The sequence below is a fragment of the Trachemys scripta genome, chromosome 1, assembly GCF_013100865.1.
Source record: "Trachemys scripta elegans isolate TJP31775 chromosome 1, CAS_Tse_1.0, whole genome shotgun sequence".
In the NCBI taxonomy this organism is placed as follows: Eukaryota; Metazoa; Chordata; order Testudines; family Emydidae; genus Trachemys; species Trachemys scripta.
The window spans coordinates 289,335,126-289,361,562 of NC_048298.1; the positions used below are offsets into that span (position 1 = coordinate 289,335,126).

General features: G+C 41.7%; 1 protein-coding gene across 3 annotated transcripts in view; it reads right to left on the reverse strand.

The window, feature by feature from the left end:
* Window positions 1-26,437, reverse strand: part of RCBTB2 (RCC1 and BTB domain containing protein 2) — a 77,916-nt gene that overhangs the window by 37,825 nt on the left and 13,654 nt on the right. For all 3 annotated transcript variants that reach the window (XR_004644097.1, XM_034758499.1, XM_034758498.1), the window contains 4 exons: window positions 12,639-12,797; window positions 12,255-12,405; window positions 11,300-11,466; window positions 10,291-10,449 (listed from right to left, as the gene is read on the reverse strand). Coding sequence is in view for 2 of the 3 variants with exons in the window: in XM_034758499.1 (XP_034614390.1) it covers window positions 10,291-10,449; window positions 11,300-11,466; window positions 12,255-12,405; window positions 12,639-12,797 (636 nt within the window). In the remaining variant the exon portion in view is untranslated. The remainder of the gene's footprint in view (window positions 1-10,290; window positions 10,450-11,299; window positions 11,467-12,254; window positions 12,406-12,638; window positions 12,798-26,437) is intronic.

Consider the following 26,437-nt stretch of genomic DNA (forward strand, 5'->3'; position numbering starts at 1 on the left):
AACATGTGAATTACAAATAAGAGTAAATCCTGCATAAATGGATGTGTAAGATTTCCGTTTTTTTTTTACTGAGATCTAAACAAAAACTTCATAGGGGAAAATGACAGTTGCTCACCTGTAACTAGAGTTCTCAAAGATGGACTCTACGCATTCACGATCATGGGTAGAATGCTTCATAGCAGTGCCTGTTGCACTACTCTTGCACCCCTTCCGTCCCCTCCTCTCATTTTTGTTCCTGAACTTTCTGAGGACAAGAGGGTGTGGTTTTCCAGACAGCTCAGTTCCTGCACTGCCTCCTCAGATTCAAGAATATAATTAGGACTTCGAGGAAGATGCAAAGATGAGCATGGAGCGGGAATGTGTAGAGTCCAGTTCTATGCACTGTACAATTCTCAAAGAACTCCACTCACAGGTGAGCAGCCTTCATTTCTTCTTCAAGTAATCTGTACACCTTCCCACTCTTGGGATAGTTTGATAAGCAATACCATCTACTGAGGACACAGCTGGGACACATAGTCCTAATTAAACAGTGTCTTGAGTACTGCCCTAACAATCGGTGCATCAGATCTGGATGCTAAATCAAGAGAAAGCAATGTTTAGTAAATGTGTGTATAGAACTCCCTGTTTCAGCTCTGCAGAATTCAATAATAGAACAATGTCTAAGTCATGCTAAAGAACCTGCCTTAGCCCTAGTGGAATATGTACTAAACTTTACAGGAAGATGGACAGAGGCTCTGTGGCTCTCCTTAATACACAGTCTAACCCATTAGACAAGCATTGAGATGAAATAGCCTAGCCCTTACTATTCTCTCTGTAAAATATAAAGAGATCTAGGGACTACCTAAAGAGAATGCCTCTGACCTTTTAGCATCTAGGATATAGAGTTCTGACTCACTTAAATGCACAAGGTCTGGAAAGGATATTGGTAGACTAATGAAGGAAGTGAAGACTATGAAGGAAGGCTGAAAGAATTGGGTTTGTTTAGTTTGGAAAAGAGAAGACTGAGAGGGGACATGATAGCAGTTTTCAGGTATCTAAAAGGGTGTCATAAGGAGGTGGGAGAAAACTTGTTTGTCTTAGCCTCTAAGGATAGAACAAGAAGCAATGGGCTTAAACTGCAGCAAGGGAGGTTTAGATTGGACATTAGGAAAAAGTTCCTAACTGTCAGGGTGGTTAAACATTGGAATAAACTGCCTAGGGAGGTTGTGGAATCTCCATCTCTGGAGATATTTAAGAGTAGGTTAGATAAATGTCTATCAGGGATGGTCTAGACAGTATTTGGTCCATGCGGGCAGGGGACTGGACTCGATGACCTCTTGAGGTCCCTTCCAGTCCTAGAGTCTATGAATCTATAATTATTCACTTAAGATTGAAATCAGTTATTACGCTGGGAAGAAATTTAGGATGTGTGTGGAGGATCACTTTGTCCTTGTGGAACACTGTGAATGGTGGAGACACCACTAAGGTTTGCAGTTTGCTTATACTTCTGGCAGCTATTGTCGCTATAACAAATACGGTCTTGATTGACAGGTGAAACAGTGAACAGTCATTCATTGGTTCAAAGGATGGTCTCATAAAGTTTAGTAAGGACTAGATTAAAATCCCATGATGATGGGGGAGTTTCTTGTCTGGTGGATAGATGTTCACTGTACCCTTCATAAATCTCTTAACTGAGTCATGGATAAATTCGGTCTGCTGTTCACTGGAAGGCTGAAATGGCAACTAAGTGACTTTCAGCAAGGATACCGATAGATCGAACAGCTTCTGGTATAGCAAGTATTCAAGTATGGACTGAGTCAATGCTGATGATGAAGATATGTTTTTATCTGATGCCCAAAAGACAATTCTTATCCACTGGAGGTCATAGCACTTATGAATAGATAGCTTTCTGGAGTTTAGTAGCATGCGTTGCATGCCTGATGAACAAGCATTTCTCGACCATGCTGTTAAAGTATAGAGACTGTGGGTCTGAGTGCAAGCTCTGGCTCACCTCCTGAGAATAGACCTGTGGTAAAGTCACAGGGAGAGAGCCATATCCTCACTTGGAGATGTAAGGGTCTGGAAGCCACTGCTGCCTCACCCATGTTGGAGCAATAAGAATTACCATGGTACTGTAGTATTTATCTTTTGTACTTCTCTTTGGATTAGAGAAAATGGGAAATAGGGACAAAGTGTAGAGGAGGCCCATTCCCCAGCCGGATAGGAATGCATTTGAGATGGACAGGCTGCCTACTCCTGCTCTCGAGCAGAACCTCAGGTATTTGGTATTGTGTGTCTCACTGCCAACATCTGTTTCTGCCACTGATGGGTTTAGAGACCATTCCTGTAGCTTTCCCCCTCTCTGTCAGCTGATTGACCAAGCTGTTGTCCTTTTCCACTAGGTGAAGTACTATCGGGTAAATGTTGTCATGGATGCATCAGTCCTATAGTACTTTAACTTCCTTGCACTACTGTGTGGAATGAGTTCCTCCTTGTTTGTTCACATAAAACACAGCATCATTTTGTCAGTGACTACTTGACTACTTTGCTTTAAGTGAAGCAGAAAGAATTTGAGACCTAGATGGATTGCCCTCATCTCCAATACATAGATATGGAGTCATTATTCAAAGTGGTTCCAACAACAATGAGTTGTTAGGCCACTGAAGTGCACTCCCCATCCCAGGTTGGACAAACTTGATGTAACAGTTATTGATGGGGATGGAGGAACAAATGCCACAGCTATTTAGCACACTGTGACTACCAGGTAAGAGATGGGAATACCTCTTTTGGGACAATTAGCTTTATATAAATGCTCTTTGAATTTGGCAGGTAATTTTTGCCAGCCAATGCTAAAGAGGTTTCATTCTGAAATGAGCATAAAGAGTCATGTATGTCTGAGGCTATAAGAAACAATATTATTGTTTGTTTGGGATTCTTTCACAGTTTTATAATAGTAAACTGAATGTTCAGGAGTCCTTCTTCTAGGAAAGGGCTCTTCCTTACTGGGCATCCAAAATCATCCCAACTTAGGGGATTTTCTGAGTAGGAAGGTATGATTTCTTCCAAGTTATTCCCAGTCATAGATTCTCAAAAAGTACATATGAAAGACCATGCAGGGATTCCTACAATGAAGCCTTTATGAGCTAGTCATCTCAAATGCACTGCCATGAAAGAAAGGCATTTTGTAAATACCAGGAGGGCAGCAGAAGGGGCGAATGGGAGGACCTTGTACTGGTAACAATCTTCCCTGCCCAAGAAATGAATATATTATTAATATGAAGGTCTGATCAATATATGGAAGTATGCATCTTTCCAACTGAGCGCTCCAAATTAATCTTAGGTGGAAAGGAAAGGAGACATGGGTATAAGCATCACCATGTGGAACCTGAACTTCCTGATGAACGAGTTGAGTTGTCTCAAATCCAGGATGGGCTGCAAGTCCCCCATCTATCTTCAAGATCAGAAAGTAGCTGGAGTAAAATCCCTTGCCTCTGACTTCCTTTGGTAGCTCCTCAGTGGCCTGTGAACCTCTGATTTTAGTAGGCTCTCATAAGGGGGGTCCTTGAATTGAGAGAGACGAGGAGGGTTGGATGGAGGGATGGAACCAAAACATATTGCGCAATCCTCTTACACTATTTCTAGGATCCACTTGTCCATAGCGATGGTTTCCTAGTAGTTAAAAGAGTGGAAGAGTCAGTCTCCAGAAGGCAGGCAGGGGTAGAAGGCCACACACCGCCCCCCGACCCAAGCATAGGTGGCACACCCAGGCTGCCCCCCCCCCACCAGGGCACCTGCGGCATTCCTGGAGTCCCCCTTCTAGAGCACTGGGAGCGAAGTTTAACACCTTTGTGGTCTATTGTATTAAAATGCAATTGTTTGTGTGTTATTGTGAGCCAGGTATAGTACATATATCCATGGGAAGGGTGAATCTAGCTCCTCCAGGAACTGAGAACAGTGGGGAGTGATTAGTCAATGTCACTCAAGTTGTAACATCTCCAGAGAAGCACTCCCCTTCCCTGCCGGAGAGGTTTGCATAAACCAGTTGTGACGTTATCTGATTAAAGTATGATATGACCATGCAAACCATTGTTGCTACCATTGTTATATAACGGCAGCGAATCTTATAGAAAGTGTGACACATGGCCAGAAAAGGTTAAGCAGCTTGCAGGCTCAATAACCCAAAGTCAACCTTTAATGTCACGTTAGAAGAGTATGTGAATGGTAAATAGGGCCGTTCCATGATAGACAGGCTAGAATTTTGAAATGCAAAACTATATTGTTAGAAATTAGAGGTGATACTAATTGTATGTGTGTACTCATATCTTGTTAAATGATAGCCATGTAAACAGACAGTTCCTGTCTGTCACTATAGCTGTTGATTCAGATATCAAAAGGGAATATTAATATTTAAATGAATCTTGTGTGAAATAATGTCATTGTCTGTATGTCTCTTTAAAGTTTGTGATAAACTGCTTAATGGATGAATTATTTTATGTTAATCCATGTAGTTAATTACCGGTGAGATTTGGGAAACAGAAGGTTACATCAAAAGCCTATTGTTCACCCTGGACTGTATGGTCAAGGGGCTGCTAGAAAAATGTATAAAAAGACCCTTGGGTCCTGATCCTTTTTATCTCAATCTGCTTGATGCTTCATGCAGGGGAAACTTAAACCCAAGATTGAGATCTCCAGTCCTAACCTGGAATCACCCTGAATATAAACATTGGACTATAACCTATGAACTAATTCTGAAAGAACTCTTTGCAACTACAAAGCTCACCATCTCCACTATGAATCTGAATCTCAAGAATTGTACTCATGTCTGTATGTATATTGATCTTTTAACCAATGCTCTCTTCTCTTTTTTAATAAATTTTAGTTTAGTTAATAAGAATTGTCTGTAAGCGTGTATTTGGGTAAGATCTGGAATATTCATTAACATGGGAGGTAATGTGTCCAATCCTTTGGAATTGGTAGAACTTTTTTATATTATGAATAAGATTTTCACTAATCCTCATCATATTTGACTTGGTGTCTGGGTGGAGACCTAAGGCTGGGTTACTTTATGGAAACTGTGTTGCTGGCTTCTGGGTAACCAATGAGGTATTATAGAAGCTGTTTTGTGCTGGCTTGGTAAATCTAAGTATTGGAATATCCACCAGCTTTGGGGATTGTCTGACCCATTCTTTGCAGTTCACCTTGAGTAACCTCAGCTGGCTCCCCGGGACTCCGGTCACACCAGTTAAAACTGGATTCTTCAGGGACCAATAGACAAAGAAAGGATTTTTGAATACAACGCCTACTGGTTAACTGACTCATGGCCTTCTTTCTGATAAAGCAAATGGATAGGACCGCCAGTCCACAGACGGCCCCAATCCTTAGGGAAGAATTGGAAGCACTTTGGCCTACTGAGGCCCCATAAGACAGTGTTCTTGTTCTGAGCAGAAGGTGTTATGAACTGAAAGCCACAGGAAAACTCCTGGATGGGTTGGAAGGACTGCTCACCTGCCAGAGCCCTTCTTGGAGTTGGGGTAATCTCTGATAAGCTTATTACCGTGCAAGTAGCTTCTTTTATTGTTTTTAATATGTTTTCATTATATTGCTTTTACTTTTAGGAACAAAATGTGCTTGCTTAGAAAGCACTGTGTGGTAGATTAACCCCTCAGGTAATCACACTGTTAACCATCTCTGAAGAGAAGGCAAAAGAAGCCTGCTCAGGCAGCCTGCCTTTTGCTGGGGATATCACAGGGAACTATTCAGCCTGGAAATACCCCAGTCAGAAGGCAAGAGACTCGTGTCTTTGTCCAAGAGAGGCAATGGCTGGGCAGCTGGAAGCACAGAATGGATGCCCTTGCTGGACCACAAAGGGAGAACACAGGTGCAGTTGCCCTGGACTGTGGCATATATGGTGGCAGAATGTGCAGGGATCTGTAAGAGTGTGAACTGCATAAGTGCAAACATCAGTGAAGCAAGTACCTGAAGTGGGGAAAGCATAGAGAAAAGACTCAGTAGTCTTTTTGGGAAAGGAACAGCAAAAAGAGAGATGACAAGATGAATTATAAACAGCTGAAGAAAAATCAGCTGTCTGGGCTATTCAGGGGAAGGCAACTCAACACTGAGGATCAGACTAAAACACAGCTAGTTAATTCGCTGAATTCTAATGACCAGAAGCAGAATAATGGATTAGGTCTGCAGGGAACTTTCAGCAGGTGAGAAAAATCTGGGAATCTATCCCTAGAGAGAAACAGGGAAGACACTGAGAGTGGCAGCAGCTATGTACTATGAAGGCCAAGTACACCCCTGCAACAGGAGTTGTAGATAGCTCAACAACTAGAGCAGGAGAGGCTGCAGCTGAAGAGGGACAGAGTGTATCTGGAAATCCAACAGCTTTCAGACTGGGAGCAGCAGCATAAGTAAAAGAAGAGAAAGAGAACCAGTGCCAGTATGAGAAGCACCAACATCAATATGAGAGAGAAGAAAAGCAGAAGTAGTGCTAGTATGAGGAGAAACAGAAGGACAAGGAACATCAATATCAGCTCGAGATGGAGAAACTGTGCCTTCAAATCCTTAATCCAGTAGGTAAAGCCATACCTCCTGTACCTCTCCTAGTGGGTGGCATAGACTCCAAATTACTCAGAATCATAGAATTATAGAAGATTAGGGTTGGAAGAGACCTCAGAAGTCATCTAGTCCAACCCTCTGCTCAAAGCAGGACCCACACCAACTAAATCACCGCAGCCAGGGCTTTGTCAAGCCGAGCCTTAAAAACCTCTAAGGATGGAGATTCCACCACCTCCCTAGGTAACCCATTCCAGTGCTTCACCACCCTCCTAGTGAAATAGTGTTTCCTAATATCTAACCTAGACCTCCCCCACTAAAACTTGAGACCACTGCTCTTTGTTCCATCATCTGCCACCATTGAGAACAGCCAAGCTCCATCCTCTTTGGAACCCCGCTTCAGGTAGTTGAAGGCTGCTATCGAATCCCCCCTCACTCTTCTCTTCTGCAAACTATACAAGCCCAGTTTCCTAAGCCTCTCCTCGTAAGTCATGTGCCCCAGCCCCCAGATAATTTTCGTTGCCCTCTGCTGGACTCTCCAATTTGTCCACATCCTTTCATCCTTCCTCACTTTAAGGAGGGGGATGACATGGATATATTTCTTATTGCTTTCGAAATGGGGTGTGAACTGAATAAGGTGGGGAAGGAGGACAAGGTACAGTAGCTGCCTCTAGTACTGTCTGGGACAAAGGTCTTGGACATTTTCACCTTTATGGGAAGGGAGGATTACAAAGATTAAAATAATTGTAAATAAGCTTTTGTGACAAAGTTTAAACTGACTCTTCGTATGCATAGGGGAAGGTTTCAGGAAATTCAGAAAAGAAAGGGATATGACCTATGCTGAGGTTTCAACTCTAATTAGGAGTTCTGTAAGGAAACGGGGAACAGGTTGAGGGTCAAAATGTTCGATGAGTCCTACGAATTAATGGATATAAAACAGTTCTATAAACTCCGCCACCCTGAACTGAAATCAAACACAAATCCTAGAGATATTACTATAGCTGTGAAAATGGCAGACCATTATGTGGATAGTCATCCTTGGTTTGATAGAAAACCTAACAGGCATGGAATGGGATCAGAGTCCAGGGACTGGGCCTAAACTGAGACCCAAACCCAGTGGGGAGGGAAACTGATGGGGGAAAGCGGTGTGCCATATATGGCCAGCAGAGTCACTTTATTTGGAATTGCCCAGGTTGCTCACTGAGTCCCAGGTACAGTGCTAGAAATGTCAGCTGAACATCAACCTCACAGAATTATCTGTATGACTGCGAGAGGGAGGGAGGGAGAGAGGGAATCACGTAACATTATAGGCCATCAGCAGACAGGCTAACACTGAACCATTTACACCCCAATCCTTTGTCTACAAGTCATGCTGCACCCTCCTGGGTGCAGAACAATGTCATAGCCAGTGGGAGTGGAAGATGGTAATCAATGGGGAGACATTCACTAGATGGAGAGATACTAGAACTAAGATAGTGATAGGTTTCAAAGTGGTAGCCGTGTTAGTCTTAGCCTACGAAAGCTTATGCTCAAATAAATTTGTTAGTCTCTAAGGTGCGACACGTACTCCTCGTTCTTAGAACTAAGATGACAGTTAAGCCCCATGTTGTGAAACACATGAAACGCTGCCAGGATGTGTAATGTGGGTTAAAGTTCCTGGTATAAAAGCCTTCACTCTACATGCAGATTTCTGTACAGACCCAGGAAGAGTCTGGGATGCTGGTTGCAGGTATATTGTAACATATTCCATATTCTTTGCTTTTGGGGAATGATGTGGTTTCAAAGCAGAAAAGATAAATCACGTCTCTTCTGTTAGTCCCAGAGTGGCAAGAGATTGTTTTAGAGTGGTAGCCGTATTAGTCTGTATCAGCAAAAAGAATGAGGAGTAACACAAGAGATTGTGTTAGCCAAAATGCTAATGGGATAGCTGACAGGGATGGATCTCCGCTATCCGCATCCAAGAGGAATCAAGTTACTTTCTCAATGTATGCAAACAAATACCTGAGCAGCAGGATTGATAAGACCTACTGACTTGAAGTGGAATTCTCTGGGTCCTAATGCCTAGATCAGGGAAATAAGCTCTCTGCCTACTATTACCAGGCACTCAGGGGAAGTACAGAGCATGGTGAATGCAGTATTTCCATCCAAAAGTAGGGACACTGCGGCAGCTGTGGTGTACTGCAAAAACTATGACATCCACCCTAGGATGGGAAATGACCAAGTAGGGTGTAAGACATCTGTTTGGGAGATGACAAAGGTAACTGTTGCCAGGAAGGAGGGGAGACTTTTTCCTGCAATCATTGACTGCCTGATGGTCTGTAAAAATGTAATAGACCCTGAGCAAAGTGGGAGAAGGAATTTTGTTCACCTTGACTCAGCCTGTGGGGAACATTAGGCCACCCCCATAGGGAGGGGGGAACAATGCTCCTCCCCCTTCCTCCAGAGGAGCAGAGGTTAGGCTGTTGAAGTCCCCTGGCAGGTGGGGGGAAAACCTATGGGGAGGTGGGGCAGAGAAAAGAATCTGGCAACGGCAGAGGTTTGAAAAACTCTCCCTCGCCTGATTCTTCTGCTGTTAAAAGCAGCACATGGTTGAGAGTTGCTTCACAAGGATCCAGTCGTGATATATTTCTCCCTATGGCCCAAAGAATTGCTTCTTGTAACACCTCCAGGTGAGGAAGCAACCAACCACTTGAATGACAAAGGGACACTATACACACTCTCTAGTAATCGAATGGGAGGTATAAGTGGGAGCACTAGGTCTCAAGTGTACAAGCAACAGGGAGTAACAAGAAAGAAGAGCCATATGAAAGCTCAGCCGCACAGGTTCTTAAGATAGAAAATATGCTGGATGGTTATCAGATGACTCTGTATGGATTTCTGACTGGTGTATGCTGACTTACTAGCAGAATGTTTATTATCTGAAAAGTTGAAATGGGAAATTATGAAAGGTAACAGCAGAAATGCCTCCAGGAAATAAACCTGTCCAGGCACTAAGTCTATCAGTTTCTTTAAACAGCTCCAAGGGTTGCACCCTAGCACATGGTTTGCAGTGTCACTCACTCAAATTAGGCCAAGCCACCCCTCTGTCACGATGGATAGGTGGCCAGACCAAACCTGAGTGGCGCTGAGACCCCATGTTTCGGGAGTGAGGAGTCATGCCCAGCCCTGTGGGACAGGAGCCACCATTGCAGGCTTACTTTCCAACCCCCATATTCCCTGCGGCTTCTCCTGCACACCAGTTTTAGGGTTGCGGTGCAGGCAGAGGGTGCATTATATATATTCACATATATAATGGTGGATTGCAAAAAAAGACAAAATACAGCTGGTGGGTCACTTTAGTTAAAAAAGTTAGGGAACCATTGGATTAGAATCTCAAAAATTAATGTTGGGTTCAAATATTTATTCTTAAAAGAATGTAATTAATTATTTTTAAATGAATTCTTTTCCGTTTACTGCAGAGATTTGTTCTGAAAGGGGTAAATTTAGCTAATTTCGGTAAAGTATCTCTCAGATGATATGTTTATATATGTGGTGGGGACAGTGGGAACAAGTGGGACAATTTCTGATGAAAACTTTCTTTTAACAGTACAGATTACCAGATTTTGGAAGTTACAGATTAATATTACTTTTCTCAGCAGTTTTAACTGTGATAGTGCTTGCAAAGGTAGATACGATCAACAATTTGTAGCCAATAATGCTGAATAAAATAAAATTCAGTCAAAAAAAATATTTTAACTTTAAGAACATTCTTACCTCCCCATTTTCTACAACAGCCATTGAGCACATCTGTCCACAAGCTATATTAACAGCTATCTTATTTTGTAGGCAGCTGGTAACTCTTCGAGGAATTGGCTGATTAGCTGTTGAACCAGATCCAACCTGTCCTGAATTATTATAACCCCATGCATACACCTGTTATAGAAGAGTCATTAACAGAATAGCATATTATTCCCTGTAACATATTACTTTAACCAAATATCCAAGTTAGATAAACTGCACATATTAAAAAAATATATTCTAAACATATGTGGATTACAAGACTACAGCAATTATTTTCTGTGCATCTAGGAAAGACACAGAAATGTTTGTTTCCTTTTTTATTTTCTTCCAGAAATCTGTCACTCCTTTCAACTCTAATTTCTAATGCTCGACTAGTTAAAAAAACAAGAAGAAATCCTTCCCTACTATCAAAGATTATGCATCCTGTGGGGTATACTTGTGATTCTTTGTCTACGGAGTTACTGGAAGAAAACAAAATAAGTATACTTGTGATTCTTTGTCTACAGAGATACTGAAAGAAAACAAAATAGGACAAGTAATTGGACACCAACGATATCTCAGAGTGTAACAGAACAATACTTTGTACCTCAATGGGTTTAGATATTTAACTATGGTGATCCTTCCACATTTGCACAGAGTTTAATTTACTGCCAAATCTAATGGTGTGAACAAATTTTTCACAGCAGGGCATAATGGGAGAGGTCACAGATATTTTTAGCCAGCCTTTGCAATATCAAGTGCTGGTCTTTCATTAGGATCAGCTATCCCATAAGCAACTTCCTGTAATTGTAGGTGGACAAACATTGATAGACCTCAGATCTTCCAATTATTATTAAATATTTATATCACAGCAGCACCTAGAGGACAGCCAGGCCAGGTCCCATTGTGCTAGGTATTGTATGTTTTTCTGTTTCCAGCATCCTAAATAAATTCCATACAAAGGAAAACGCAGTTTATGCAGATTTATGCTAACTATTCTCACCTCTCCATCAGATGTTAACACCATGGAATGGTGGGAGCCACAGGCAACTTCAATTACTTTCTTGTTTACCAAGTTAGTAGAGACTTGACAGGGAACTAAACCATGATTTGTTGTACCATTGCCCAGTTGACTATAAGCATTATGGCCCCATGTGTACACTTCTCCTTCTATAATAAAAGTGTGAAAAATCATCTTTAAAACATCTACTTATCTAATGACGATGCATCACAAGATGACAGAAAATGAAAAAGTCAAGTTTAACAATGCTGCACACTTCCTATCTAAGTATTTATATGCCCCTTAGGCTATTAGTCCCCTGTACACAAGAATGCTATTATTCCCCCAGTGTTCAATAAATGTCTAAAAGTGTAATACCAAGAGAATCACATTAAAAGAAAGTGATAGGAGATAGTGTGGTCCAGAAGAGAGGACATAGGAATGGGAGTCAGATGAGACCTGAATTCTATTCCTAGCTCTGCCACTTCTGGCCTTGGTTAATTAATTTGTCTCTGTGCCTTGGTTTTCTCGTCAAAACCAGAATAATGATACTTTCCATTCTTTGTAAAGTACTTTGAGTTCCTCAGATGACACTGTCATTATTTATTAATAAATAATAATAATATATTAATTATTAGTAGTATTCTTGAAATATGCCATCTCCACTTTGTATCCTTGAAAAGTATATTTTGAAGTGTTTTAGGAGCCATAGCATCCTATCAGAAAGGTTAAATAAATGTTTGATGTACCATTTCATCAGATATCTATTTTGATATGAACTAGAGAATAATTATTAATCCTTCCACAGAATCTATACCCTTGCATTTTCACTAATACTATATCAGTCTAAGAAACAGGATTGTCCATTTCACTCTCACAATTCAGGTCTCTCACAAATAATCAGGCCAACTGAAGAAGGCACACATTTTAAAAATACAATATTCTCACCACACATTACCTGCAGTAGTAACAACAACATGGGGACCACTTCCATAGCTCAGACAGGCTATCTTTTTGCCACATAAAGTATCTAATCTCTGTGGTTCAATAGTGCTCTGAATGTCGCCTGTTCCCAAACAGCCACTGCAGTTGGTGCCAAGCACAAACACCTGTTATAAAATCTTATTGTTAATGTAGCAAGTTCTTTATTACTACTGTAACATTTACCATTGAAATTAAAATAATCCATCCTAAACTTTCTTTATTCAATAATTAATGTATGATACTTCTCCAGGGTCTATTATCATAATTCTGGCTTCACTGCTAATCTATCCTGAATTAATAATGAATCAAATAGTTACCAAATAGTATTCCATTAATATACACTTTCTCTGATAATTACCTCATCATTTTCAGTTGCATACAACACTTCATTACCAGCACTGCCAAATACACAGGCTTGACGAATTAACTTCAGTTCTTCTTGAGAGCAGAGAGCAAAAATTGGCCATTTTCCAACATCCAACATCTTCAGGGCTGATAAGAAAGTAGCATGTATCACCTGCTGAGATTAAAAAGTGATATCAGATATTTAGAAAAAAGGAAAATGTTCAACCTTGTACAATGAAAGGGCTAAATCTAAAGAAAAATTAAACAGTAGATAAGAAAGGGTATTACTTTCTTGCCCAAGCACAAAACAACATCTTATTTCAAAAGTAGGTTCTGGATGGACAGTGATTAAAAAAAGAATCCTTATACACCATGATAAAGAACAAAAGAAAAAAATAGAGAAAAGCACCAAATAATGTGTAGACATACTGAGACAATCACTTCTGTCTCTAGTTTTCCAAAATTTATATTTCCGAAATTAAATTCCCTTGCTTCCAAGAGGGAACAAGAAGTTATTTTTATGGACGTAGTTTGTGCAGCTTAAGTTCAATGTTCTGTTTCTTGGACTATGACGAACATAATTAATGGTTTTCCCTTTCAATATGTTATGCATGGTTGAACTGTATTACCTATCACTAATTTAGGCCCTTATTCCACAAACATTTAGATTCTGATCCAAAGCCCACTGAAGTCAATGGAAAGACATTCATTGATTTCAATGGGCTTTGGAGCCTAAGTCTGACTTCAGTGGGACTACACCTGTTAGTAAGAGTTTGCAGGATCTAGCTTTCTTTCCAATGTCTGTACAGCACTAAGAACAATGTTTGTTAGCAGCCACTATTCATTAAGACACTTAAGAATATGTCTAGATAGAGGTATGACAATAGCCCAACTGTAGTCAATGCAGCTATTCGTCATGAAAGCTAAGCACATGCTTAAGTGCCTTGCTAAATGAAGGTCTAAATAATGATCATAAGCGCTTGAAAAACTCCATTAAAGTGAAACTATATGCAGTATACACTACTGAATAGGAGAATTCACCCATGGCTTGTGGCCCCTTTGTTCCAGCTAGTGCATAGGACCTATAAAGGGTTTCCCCTGCCCCTCTCCATGGAGAATACATGTGCACAGTAGGCCCTGTGCAGGAGCCAGAGAGCCAACTTTACACCCCCCCCACACACACATAGGAGACTGTATCACCTGCTGAGGCTCTGGGAGAATCCTGCATGGATGGGGGAGTGACTGCGTGATCCTACACCCTGGCAATTCTATACCAGCGCAATGGCCCCTATAGGCCACTGCAACAAGGACAGAAGTTAGTCTTTTGGACTGCCCTATCCTGTGATGGAGGACGAACCAGCTCCCCAATAGATCTCTAAATGAAAACCAGGGTGGATAAAAATCAATGATTTTTTAAAAAAAACAAATAAAAAAAATCAGATTTTTTTTATTTAAATAGGTTTTTTCTTCAAAAAGCATTTTATGAAAAAAATCCGATCTCAAGATAGTTTTAATTAAGATACATTATAGCTCAAAGATATCTCATAATGGAATAGGGATTATAAATTATAATTCTGTAGTATGAGACAATATATTCATGTTATGTTTAAGAAAAATTTTGTAAATGAGTTCCAATAGTTCATGGATCAGGGACCCAATTTTATGGGCTTCCTGGGGCTTCTGTACAGATTATTTAGGACAGGGGTCAGCAACCTTTCAGAAGTGGTGTGCCAAGTCTTCATTTATTCACTCTAATTTAAGGTTTCGCGTGCCAGTCATACATTTTAACGTTTTTAGAAGGTCTCTTTCTATAAGTCTATAATATATAACTCAACTATTGTTGTATGTAAAGTAAATAATGTTTTTAAAATGTTTAAGAAGCTTCATTTAAAATTAAATTAAAATGCAGAGTCCCCTGGACCGATGGCCAGGACCCGGGCAGTGTGAGTGCCACTGAAAATCAGCTCGCGTGCCGCCTTCGGCACCCGTGCCATAGGTTGCCTACCCCTGGCCTAAGAAGTCCTCCAGCAGACGCAAAGGAGACCAGCCTTTATAGTCATGCTATGTCGGAAGTAAACAACAAGCAGGGGAAAACAACAAATTTAAAAAAGTTATACAGGTCTTCATTATATATTATAATTGAATTCCCCCTCCCGCCCCCCCGATCTTCGTGAGAGCAATGCCTTATATTGACTGTAAATCTAGAATCAAAGACATAAGCCTCCATTCACCTGTGTGCACCTGTGGCTGCTTTGCACTGCTCTGGTGGCACAGAGACTGATATCTCAGAGCTAGAAGATCTGACCATTGGAGGAGTCCTTAGCAGAGAGGAATCCTCGGTTGGCATAGTGCCACCAGTTTTGTAAGCAAGACAAGAAATAATGATTCTACTCTACTCCATGCTGATTTGGCCTCAACTGGAATATTGTGTCCATTTCTGGGCACCACATTTCTCTAAATTGGAGACAATCCAGAGAAGAGCAATCAACATTATTAAAGGTCTAAAAAACATGACCTATGATGGGAGATGGAAAAAACTGGGTTTGTTTAGTCTGGAGAAGAGGCGACTAAAAGGGGACATAACCTTTTATGTACTTAAAAACTGTTACAAGGGAGAGAGGAAGGGAGAAAAATTGTTCTCGTTAACCTTTGAGTCTAGGACTAGAAGCAACTGCAGCAAAGGCAGTGTAGGTTTAAGTTGGATATTTGGAAAAACTTCCTGTCAGGATGGTTAAGCACTGGAATAAATTGCCTCCATCATTGTAGCTTCTTAAGAGTAGGTTAGACAAACACCTGTCAGGGATAGTTTAGATCAGGGGCCGGCAACCTTTCAGAAGTGGTGTGCCGAGTCTTCATTTAGTCACTCTAATTTAAGGTTTCACGTGCCAGTAATACATTTTAACGTTTTTAGAAGGTCTCTTTCTGTAAGTCTATAATATATAACTAAACGATTATTGTATGTAAAATAAATAAGGTTTTTAAAATGTTTAAGAAGCTTCATTTAAAATTAAATTAAAATGCAGAGCCCCCCGGACCAGTGGCCAGGACCCGGGCAGTGGGAGTGCCACTGAAAAACAGCTCACGTGCCACCTTTGGCATGCGTGCCATAGGTTGCCTACCCCTGATTTAGGATAATCTTTCTATCTACCCAATAGGACTCAGTGCTCAGTTTAGAACAGGGGTGGGCAATCTTTTTGGCCTGAGGGCTACATCAGGTTTTGGAAATTGTATGAAGGGACCCTACCATTTGCCGCTCCCTGGGACTCCTGCCCCATCCAACCCCCCTGTTTCCTGACTGCCCCCCCCAGAACCCCTGCCCCATCCACACACCTCCTGCACCCTGACCGCCCCTGGAACCTCTGCCTGCTCCCCACCGGCCCATCCAACCCCCCTCTCATTCCTGACTGCCCCCCCGGAATCCCTGCCCCATCCAACCATCCCTTCTCCCTATCCCCTGACTGGCCCGGGAACCCCTGCCCCTGACTGCCCCCCCATCCAACCCCTCCTCTCATTCCTCACTGCCCCCCCCCGGCCCTCCCCCCCCTTCAACCCCCCTGTTCCCTGCCCTCTGACCGCCCCGACCTCTAGTCACACCCTCGCCCCNCCCTGTCCCCTGACTGGCCCGGGAACCCCTGCCCCGACTGCCCCCCCATCCAACCCCTCCTCTCATTCCTGACTGCCCCCCCAAGACCCTTGCCCCCATTCAACCCCCCTGTTCCCTGCCCTCTGACCGCCCCGACCTCTAGTCACACCCTCGCCCCCTGACCACTACCCCAAACTCCCCTGCCCTCTATCCAACCGCCGCGTTCCCTGCCCCCTTCAGCCATGCTGCCTGGCAGGAGCAAGCCACACCATCGCCACCGCGCAGCACAGAGCATCGGGTCAGGCCGGGCTCTGCAGCTGCACTGCCCCAGAAGCTTGCAGCCCTGCCGCCCAGAGCATTGCACCGGCGACGGAGTTAGCTGAGGCTGTAGGGGAGGGGGAAACAGCAGGGGAGTGGCTTGGGGTAGCCTCCCGGGCCAAGAGCTCAGAGGCCGGGCAGGAGGGTCCAACGGGCCGGATGTGGTCTGCGGGCCGTAGTTTGCCCACCTCTGATCTAGAAGATATCATCAGAAATGCTTAGTTTTGCAGCTCTCAAACTGTGGATTTGTGTCTCCAGAGATAACATGTTTGTTAAGAGCAAAACATTTTTAAAATAAATAAATAATGTATAGAGGTGAGAAATAATAACAGACCTCAACCCTATTGTCCCTCTGTAAATTTGCGTACACAGAGTAAATCCCTTACCTCTCTCTGAAAGTGCAAAGTTTCAAAAAGTTCAATGAATAGAAGATTGTTGGGGGAGGAATAGATCTGGATAAGGAGAAGTCTGGAGATAAATGTGAGAAGGGAAAGACAAACGTGAAACTGTTTGAGCAGCATATTCCAGAAGTCTTCAGGTCTTTCTGAGTGTAGCCTTCATTGATTTGAGATCTACCATACCATTCTCTCACTACAAGGGCAAACCTATAATGGCAACAGGCCGTAAAAGAGACCCAGTTTAGGAATAAGAACCATTCAAGAAATATATGTTTGCTGATGATGTTTTAAAGAAAGTCACACCAGTGAACTGGTGGAAGTCAAGCACTGGGATTCAGAGACCATTGAAGTGATAATCTCACTTTCAACAGCAGTAGCTTCTTCTGCCAGTGTAGAAAGAATATTTTCTTCCTTTGGACTAATTCATTCCAAATTGAGAAATCGTTTGGGACCTGAAAAAGCAGGAAAGCTTGTTTTTCTTTTCCAGATTATGAACAAACAGGAAAATGAAGGTGAAGATGACTAAGTTAGCTGCAGAACCCAATATTTTAAGTTTCTCATGTTGACCTGGCTGACACAGTTGATTTAATTTTTTTTTAATATTTCATTCAACTATTTTAGTTAAAATTGTTTTTAACAAAAACAAACCTGATTTTAAAAAAATTGACTGTTTAACTAAATTCAAAAATTCATATGCTTGTTTTGTTAAAATATTGTATGTTTGCTGTTGAAGAAAAAAATCCAGAATACATAACAATGTTGTTTTAGTTAAATAAAACAATTTAAATGCCTGTCTGGTGATGTTCTCCTCCTAATACAGCATGGCAAGAAAATCCTCCAAATATTAATGATTAACCTATTGAATTGGAGATATTTATAAAGTCATGGGGAGGTAAACTATCTGCTTCAATTACCTTTGGTAAATGAAATAACCAAACAATCATTCATTTTCTGATATAGTGTAAAACTAATCTGAAAAGTTTTCAAAATAAATCACTTTAAATCACTATAGTGTGTACCTTCTAAAAATGAAACCTACATCTATCTCTGAGTTGTGAAGAATATTAAAGTTATAACAACCAACAAGAATGCACTTTAATGTAAAAATCCATGATTAAATCGAGTCTTCCTGACTAGTGATTTAAATCAATTTGAATCATGATTTAAATCAATTTGATTTAAATCAAATCAACCCTGATGAAAACAAACTATTTATTTCAAATTCTTAGCTATGACATCTCTGCAATATTTGTACAGATCTACTTTTTCAGTTTAGTCTAATCTGGATGTTAGTTACAATTTGTGGCAAACAATGAAACCTTAAGTAATAGCCTAGCCCCACTAAAGTAAATGGCAAAAAAGAGTGAGGATTTCACCTCTTGTTTCTTATTTTTATGTATTAGTTTTTAACAGAGAGAATTTAAACAGATTTCATTTTAAGCCAACAATTCTAAAATAGTCAAACAAAATGTTTTAAAGTAATATGTACTTCATACAAATTAGTCCATCAGAGAGATTAAAATAGCAGTCAGTCCTTTATTAAGAGGAGGTAGGAAAGGGAAAGGATTTAATAATAGATATTTTTAAAACCCCACAATTATTACTAAATATTCATTTTAAAACAAGCATTTCAAACCTGTTCTTCATATAACTCCCCAATCATATACTACAAGATATTAAAAACTTTTTAAAAATTCATAATCCCCATTATGTTACCAAATTTACTGATGAAAAACTCCTTTAGAAGTCTACCCAAGAACACTCTTGCGCTTGAAAAATATCCAAATTTATTTTCAGGCATCTGAAATAACAAAGGCTTCGTTATCTTCCTCCTTTGTGGTTTTAGATGTATCTGTTTCAACACTACTTCAGATCATTAAATATATAATCTATATGAATTTATTTATCATTTAGATTTCCACATGTAAGTATAAAAAAAGTCTTCTGAATAAGGATAAAATCCTGCCATTTAGCACAAGCCAATGACCTCTCCCAGACAAAGACATTACCATCCTTATGGGAGATTTTAATGCCAAAATTGAACCTGACAACACAGGATATGAACAAGTCATGGGGACCCACGCTCTGGGAGAGATGAGTGAGAATGGAGAGAGATTTGTGGATCTGTGTGCACTTAACAACTTGGTCATAGGAGGTAGCATCTTTCCTCACAAGCGGATCCACAAGAGTACCTGGGTATCGCCAGCAGGCATGATAGAAAACCAGATCGATCATGTCTGTATTAGCAAGAAGTTCAGAAGATCTTTGCAGGACGTTAGAGTTAGAAGAGGAGCAGACGTAGCGTCCGACCATCACTTAGTGGTGGCCAGATTGAAGCTGAAGCTGAAGAAGAACTGGATAGACGCGTCAGATAGAAGAGTGAAGTTCAACGTTAGCCTTTTGAAGGATCATAAGATCAAGGAAGATTTTGGACTGACGCTGAAGAATAAGTTTTCAGTACTACAGGATCGGTCTGAGGAAGAGGAAGAAAGTGTATCCAACAGATGGCAGAAAGTGAGAGAGACACTTAGGTCAGCATGCCAGGAAGTGCTTGGAATTAAGAAATATCAGCAGAAAGAGTGGATCACAGCAGAGACCTTGACTAAGACAGAAGATAGAAAGAAGAAGAAGGCAGTAGTTAATAACAGCAGGACTAGAGCAGCAAAGGCTAACGCGCAAAAAGAGTATGCTGAAGCCCATAGAGCAGTGAAGAGGAATATTAGGAAGGATAAGAGAGATTATGTGGATGGACTGGCAGCAGAAGCGGAGCAGGCAGCATACAACGGTAATATGAAACAGCTGTATGACATCACCAAGCGACTGTCTGGAAAGTTCAGCAAACCAGAGCGTCCCGTCAAAGACAAGCAGGGCAAGTCTATAACAGAAATAGAACAACAGATGAATAGATGGGCGGAGCACTTTGAGGAACTCCTGAATAGACCAGCACCATTAAATCCACCAGACATTGACCCAGCCAACGAAGACCTTCCAATCAATTGTGATAAACCAACCAGAGATGAGATCAGAAAAGCCATCACTATGATGAAGAATAGGAAGGCGGCTGGACCTGACGATATTCCAGCAGAGGCCCTGAAAGTAGATCTGGATGTTTCAGTGGAAATGCTGTACCCCCTCTTTGAGAAGATATGGGAAGAAGAAGTGATTCCAGCAGACTGGAAAGAGGGATATCTTATTAAAATCCCCAAGAAAGGAGACCTCAGCAATTGTGCCAACTACAGAGGAATCACACTTCTGTCGGTGCCAGGGAAGGTCTTCAACCGAGTTCTCTTAGAGAGAATGAAGGATGCCGTCGACCCACAGCTACGAGATGAGCAAGCAGGTTTCCGGCAAAATAGATCATGCACAGACCAGATAGCAACGCTTCGCATCATAGTCGAGCAGTCTATGGAGTGGAACTCCTCATTGTACATCAACTTTGTTGACTATGAAAAAGCATTCGATAGCGTGGATCGAGAGACTCTCTGGAAGCTCCTTCGGCACTATGGCATCCCAGCAAAGGTGGTCAACCTGATTAAGAACTTATATGATGGCATACACTGTAGAGTGATCCGTAGAGGGCAGCTTACAAACAGCTTCCAGGTGCGAACCGGAGTCAGACAAGGATGCTTGTTGTCACCATTTCTCTTTCTCCTTGTCATTGATTGGATTATGAAGACATCCACTTATGAGCGTAGGAACGGAATCCAGTGGACGTTGTGGACCCAGCTTGATGACCTGGATTTTGCCGATGACCTTGCACTCCTTTCGCATCGCAAACAGCAGATGCAAGAGAAGACCAACGTAGTGGCAGCCATGTCATCACAGGTTGGCCTCAACATCCACAAGGACAAGACCAAGATCCTCAAGATTAACTCCATCAGTAATGACCCAGTCACACTGAATGGAATCCCTCTGGAAGAAGTGCAGTCCTTCACCTACCTAGGCAGTATCATCGACCAACAGGGTGGCACGGACGCAGACATCAAAGCAAGGATTGGTAAGGCAAGAGCAGCTTTCTTACAGCTCAAGAACATCTGGAGCTCTAGAGAGCTGTCTTTGGCAACAAAGATTAGACTGTTCAATTCCAACGTGAAATCAGTCTTATTGTATGGAGCTGAAACCTGGAGGATAATTAAAACAACCACCAGGAAGATCCAGACCTTCATAAATAGTTGCCTTAGAAGGATTCTCCAGATCCGCTGGCCAGACACCATCAGCAACATCTACCTCTTGGAGAGGACCCATCAACTTCCAGCAGAGGAAGAAATTAGAAGGAGAAGGTGGGGTTAGATAGGACACACACTACGCAAGCAGCCAACCAACATCACTAGACAGACATTGCGGTGGAACCCCCAAGGCAAGCGGAAAAGAGGCCGTCCAAGAAACACCTGGCGACGCGACCTTCAGGCTGATAGCATAAAAAATGGGCTATACCTGGAACCAGCTAGAGCAAATGGCCCAGGATAAAGGACTCTGGAGATCTGTGGTTGGCGGCCCATACCCCGACTGGGGTGACGGGCATGAGTGAGTGAGTGAATGACCTCATAATAAATTTGTTGTTTAAACTTGCAAACACAAACAACTCTCCACCAAGACTTTCCTACTGAAATAGTGTCTGAAACTCAATCAAATTTCAGGACTGAAAGGCAGAGGAAGTCCACCATAGCCTGTTACGCCAAATTTACTGACACTGTCGCTACCAGCATTCTTCCCATTGGCACCAGACTCAGAGGCCGGGACCAGAGTTGACAGTACAGGGTATCTGCCCTCCCTACTCGCTACCTAGGGAGGGTCAGAGGCACCCATGACATCCCATGCACCAGAGCCGGCACCAGAAGAGTCACCTTGGGAGTTGGAACACTCACATATCCATCATATGCGACCTCTTATATGGTGCTGATGGGGGAGAACAACTCCTGCACTTCTTCAGAAAAGCCCGTGCCCCAGAACAGGAAGCAGCAGCACTTGCCAAACCTGAGGGCAATCTGCAGCCTCAGGAAGTCCTCAGTACTGGGTCAGGCCTCATGGCCTGTTCAAGCAGGTGCTGCTTCAGGCAAAGGTCCTGTGTCACCTGAGTCCTCTTTTTGAATGACCCACAGATCGAACAGCACTCTTTAAACTTGGCTTTGCTAAGGCAGAGCAAGCACTGCATGTGAGGTAACTGTTGGGAATCGCTAATTCACACAAAGTGCAATGCTTGCATCACAGGGGAGAACTACCATTACCGCTATGCTATAGTCTATAACTTTTAATCTAACACTACTGACTATTAACTATGTTCAATAATGCTAGGCTTAGAAGATAAATTGCAAGATTGGGACATAACAACCACAGAGAGCTCTCTTCAGTAACATCCCTAGTCTAGAGGCACTCAAAGATACCCTTATATAAAAAGTAATGAAAATTACAGCATTTCTTTAACATTACTTACAAAACTACAGCCGACAGGCAGTGAGAAGAAACTGAGGGGACTCGGGGCAGCGCCACCACATCTAGCCAGGGGAGGGACTACAGGCATGAGGCACAAGCACTGCCCCTCTATGGGTACTGCTAGGCAAAAGTCTCCACCTCTGGCACACGCACACATCTACTTGGAATACATGTATGCATCTACTCAAAGAAGAACTGATTAAAAGACTTATTTATTTTTCAGTGCACCTTACCTAAAGACATTCACTGAACAGTAAGTCAAAATAATATTGAATGCTTCTATAAATAAACACATTGGCCAAATGCCTTCAGTGCTCTGCATTCCTTGTTTGGGTACTGTTTAACATTTGTTTATGGACACAAAACCAATAAAATGTTTGTCCAATTAGGTCAGAATGGTAATATTTCAATGTCAATATTTGGTTGATGTGCAGTTTTTTAGTTTTGTTTGTTTGTTTGTTTTTAAAATATCACAGACTCTTAAAGTGACTGCTTTTCACAATGTCACCGACTGTTCTCCAAGCTGCATTTGCTGATCTGATGTAACCTGAAATTCTAAAGGACAGCCAAGGTTTATCTCCTTCTGCATAAATTTCCTGGCTTTCTCGAAAACAGACACTGGTTTCTTAAAGATTTAGAGTCTGTGTTTCAGTTCTCTCCTATCTGCCCAGCAGATGGGTCAGAACAAGTAATGGGGTGGTTTTCTCTTCAGTAACATCCCTAGTCTGGAGGCACTCATAGATACCCTTATATAAAAAGTAATGAAAATTACAGCAATTCTTTAACATTACTTACAAAACTAAAAATCACACATTATAGGAAACAATGAAAAAAAAGCATTAACAAAATTGCTCAATAAAAATATTGTTATATTAAAATCCTTGTAAAATATAAAAATAAAGATGCTTTAATACAACTTACTAACACCCATGAATTAATTAGAAGTCTGTCTTAGGAATTAACAGATATGTTCGACCCAGTAAGGGACTGAGATGATATTTGTGGCTTCCTTATTTTAAATTTTTTATCTCCTTACCTTCCATACTCACCATCTAATTTTCTCTAAAAAGTCTGAAAGGTTGTCTGAACCCCTGGCCTGACAATCAATCTAATAACTCCATTTTAAGATAATCCACTCTTTTAACATTATGTGTTTTTCTGATAGTGTGTAATGGTCCTTCTCAAGTATTCAGGTAGGAGAGGTTAGTCACCTTGTACAGTAAACTGGAGTTCTTTCAGATGTGTGTCCTTATGGGTGCTCCACTTCAGGTGCACATGTGCCCCATGCACCTTTCATGGGAGATTTTTTAAAACAGTGCCTATTTGGCCCCTGCATTTGTCCTACACATCCGTGTGTCCCATAGTGAGGATATACAGGGCTGCACAGATGAACCGGCCTTAGTTTCTTCTCTACCGCGAAGTCCTGCAAAGGAAACTCAGAAGCAGAGGAGAAGGATGACAGGTAGTAGAGCACCCATAGGAACACACAACTCAAAGAACTCCAATTACTGCACAAGATGAGTAGTCTCTTCTCCTTCAATTAGTGTTCCTATGGGTGCTCCACTTCAGGTGACTTCAGAACAGTATTCTCATCGGGGGGGTGGGGGGGGGAGACTTCAGAGCTGAGTCTAATACTGAAGACAAAACTGTACTGCTCACAACAGCATCTGATCTAGAAAAATGAACCACCACATGAAGTTTGGAAAAGGTATGTATCGAAGTCCAGGTCGTAGCCTTGTTAATCTCAGCAGGAACCTGTTTAAGTAACACCACCGATGTAGACAGAGATCTTGTAGAATGAGCTAACACCCTAGGAGGAGGTTAAATATGAGGATACATTTTGAGAGCCACCTCCAGAGACTCTGGTGGAGACTGTGGACCCCTTGGATCTGTTCACAATCAAAACAGTCAGGGAGACTTTCCACATGGTTTGATTCTGTCCAGATAAAACCCTCCTATTGTCCAAAGTGTTGAAGGGAGCATCTTCCTTAAACTGGTGTGGGTTCGGGAAAATAACTTGGGAGATGAATGACTTGGTGGATGTGAAATTCAGAAGTCACGTTAAAAAGGAACTCAGGATGTAGTCGTAGTCAAACTTTGTCCTTGAGGAATAGTGTAAAAGGAGTACTGGCAATCCTCAGACTTATGACACAATTGGTTCCTGAATATCGCGTCATAAGTTGAAAATGTCGTAACTCGAATTTCCCATAGGAACAATGTCACATTGAGCATCGTAAAGCCAAAACCGACCCTGTAAAATCAAAACATGATGACAAATTATAAACATCATAAGTCCCATTCGTCATAACTCGAATGTCATAAAGTCAAGGACTGCCTGTATCTGCCATTAAAGACCCCAACTCTTCTAGGGGGAAGAGATGGTCACCAAAAAGGTCATTTTCATGGATAGGTGAAGAAGAGAACAAGTGGCCCTTGGCTCAGAGGGGGTTTCATAAGACAATTAATTATGAAGTTTAGATCCTATACAGGACTGGCCTACATAAGAAAAAAGCTTTCTCAGTCCCTTGGATGAGCACACACTGAGAATCCCTCAACACAGGAACGAAAAGCCTTTAGAGCCACCAGTGAACCCTGATGGAACTCACAAATAATCCTGACTTTTATCATTCCAACAGATAGTCAAGATTAGCAGAGAGGGAAGAATTAATGGGTGAAAATTGTTGTCGGACACACCAGTGTTGAAATCTCTTTCATTCTGAAGGTAAGTACTTTGGGTAGACATTTTCCTGTTTTTAATAACACCTGTGGTACCTCTGGACAACAGGAAGAGTCTATTCCTGAGAAGGATTGAGCAACCAAGCCTTGAACTCCCAGACTGGAATGGAGAGTCTGACCGAGATCTGAGAGAGCATGTGGGGAATGGATGGATGAGTCAACAGCGGAGAGACAGCAAAGTGAATCAAGTAAGGGTTGACCAGACCTGTCTGGGCCATGTTGGAACCACTAATGTGGTCTTGGCTTCATCTTGCTTGATCTTGTTTACCAATTTGAGAACAAAATATGTTGGAGGAAATGCATACAAAAGACCCTTAATTCATGGAACAAAGAAGGCATCTCAAGTGCATGGAGGCTCAACCCTCTGTTCAAGCAGAATTATTTGCACTTCCTATTGGTGATGGTGACAAAGAAACCCACAGAAAATTCCCTCTGATTTGTACGTTATCAGTGACTATTTATCACTAAAGATTGTAGAATTCAAAGTTTTCATAAAATTGTGCATCAAATAGAGTACAGCTTGTTTCTCCAAAGTTACACTGACCTAAAACAAAGACAATAAACTTTGCGATTATGGGGCCTGATTATTGCCCACAAAAATTTCCTCACTGAAATCAAAAGGAACTTTGGATGTGCAAGGAACACAGGATATAGTCCATGTTTTTGAAGACAATAAGGAAAAATTTTATCCATGCAGTTTTTTCCATCCCACTATTCCATTGGCTTCCTACTTCATTTTGCACCATTTTTCAACTACCCTTGTAAGCTGTGTGCCTGACAGCATGGATCCTGAGCTGCTGACCAGTCTGGTAATGAGTGTTATGAACACAACGCGCTGGTCCAGCAGTAGTTCATGAGATGCGAAACAGAGAATGATTCAGAGATGCCTGCCCTGTTGTCTGCCAGGGAAACAAATAATTCAAGATTGCTGCTGGCATTCACGGGACAGCTTGCCACGGTGGACTGTTAGTGCTGGGCTAGGGAAACAAGCACTGAGTGGTGGGATCGCATCATGATGCATGTATGGGATGACAAGCAGTGACTGTAGATCTTTCGGATGCACACTGTGACGGCACCCCCCCATAAGGTTTTATGGAAATATACTTATGAATATATATGACATAACTAGAATATGTTCTGTGCTACATATGCCATGTAACATATCTATGTAAAGGTTTTGATCTACTGAATCTATTAATCCTATTTGTATGCATGTATCATTTTTGTATTCAAAGTTATGAATATTGGCCGTGTCCTGGCTTGATTTCTAAATAACCTTAGTAGAGCATTTGGTCAGTTCCTGGGGAAAGGAATTCACAAAGTTAAGTGCCCAATCAAGAAGCACTT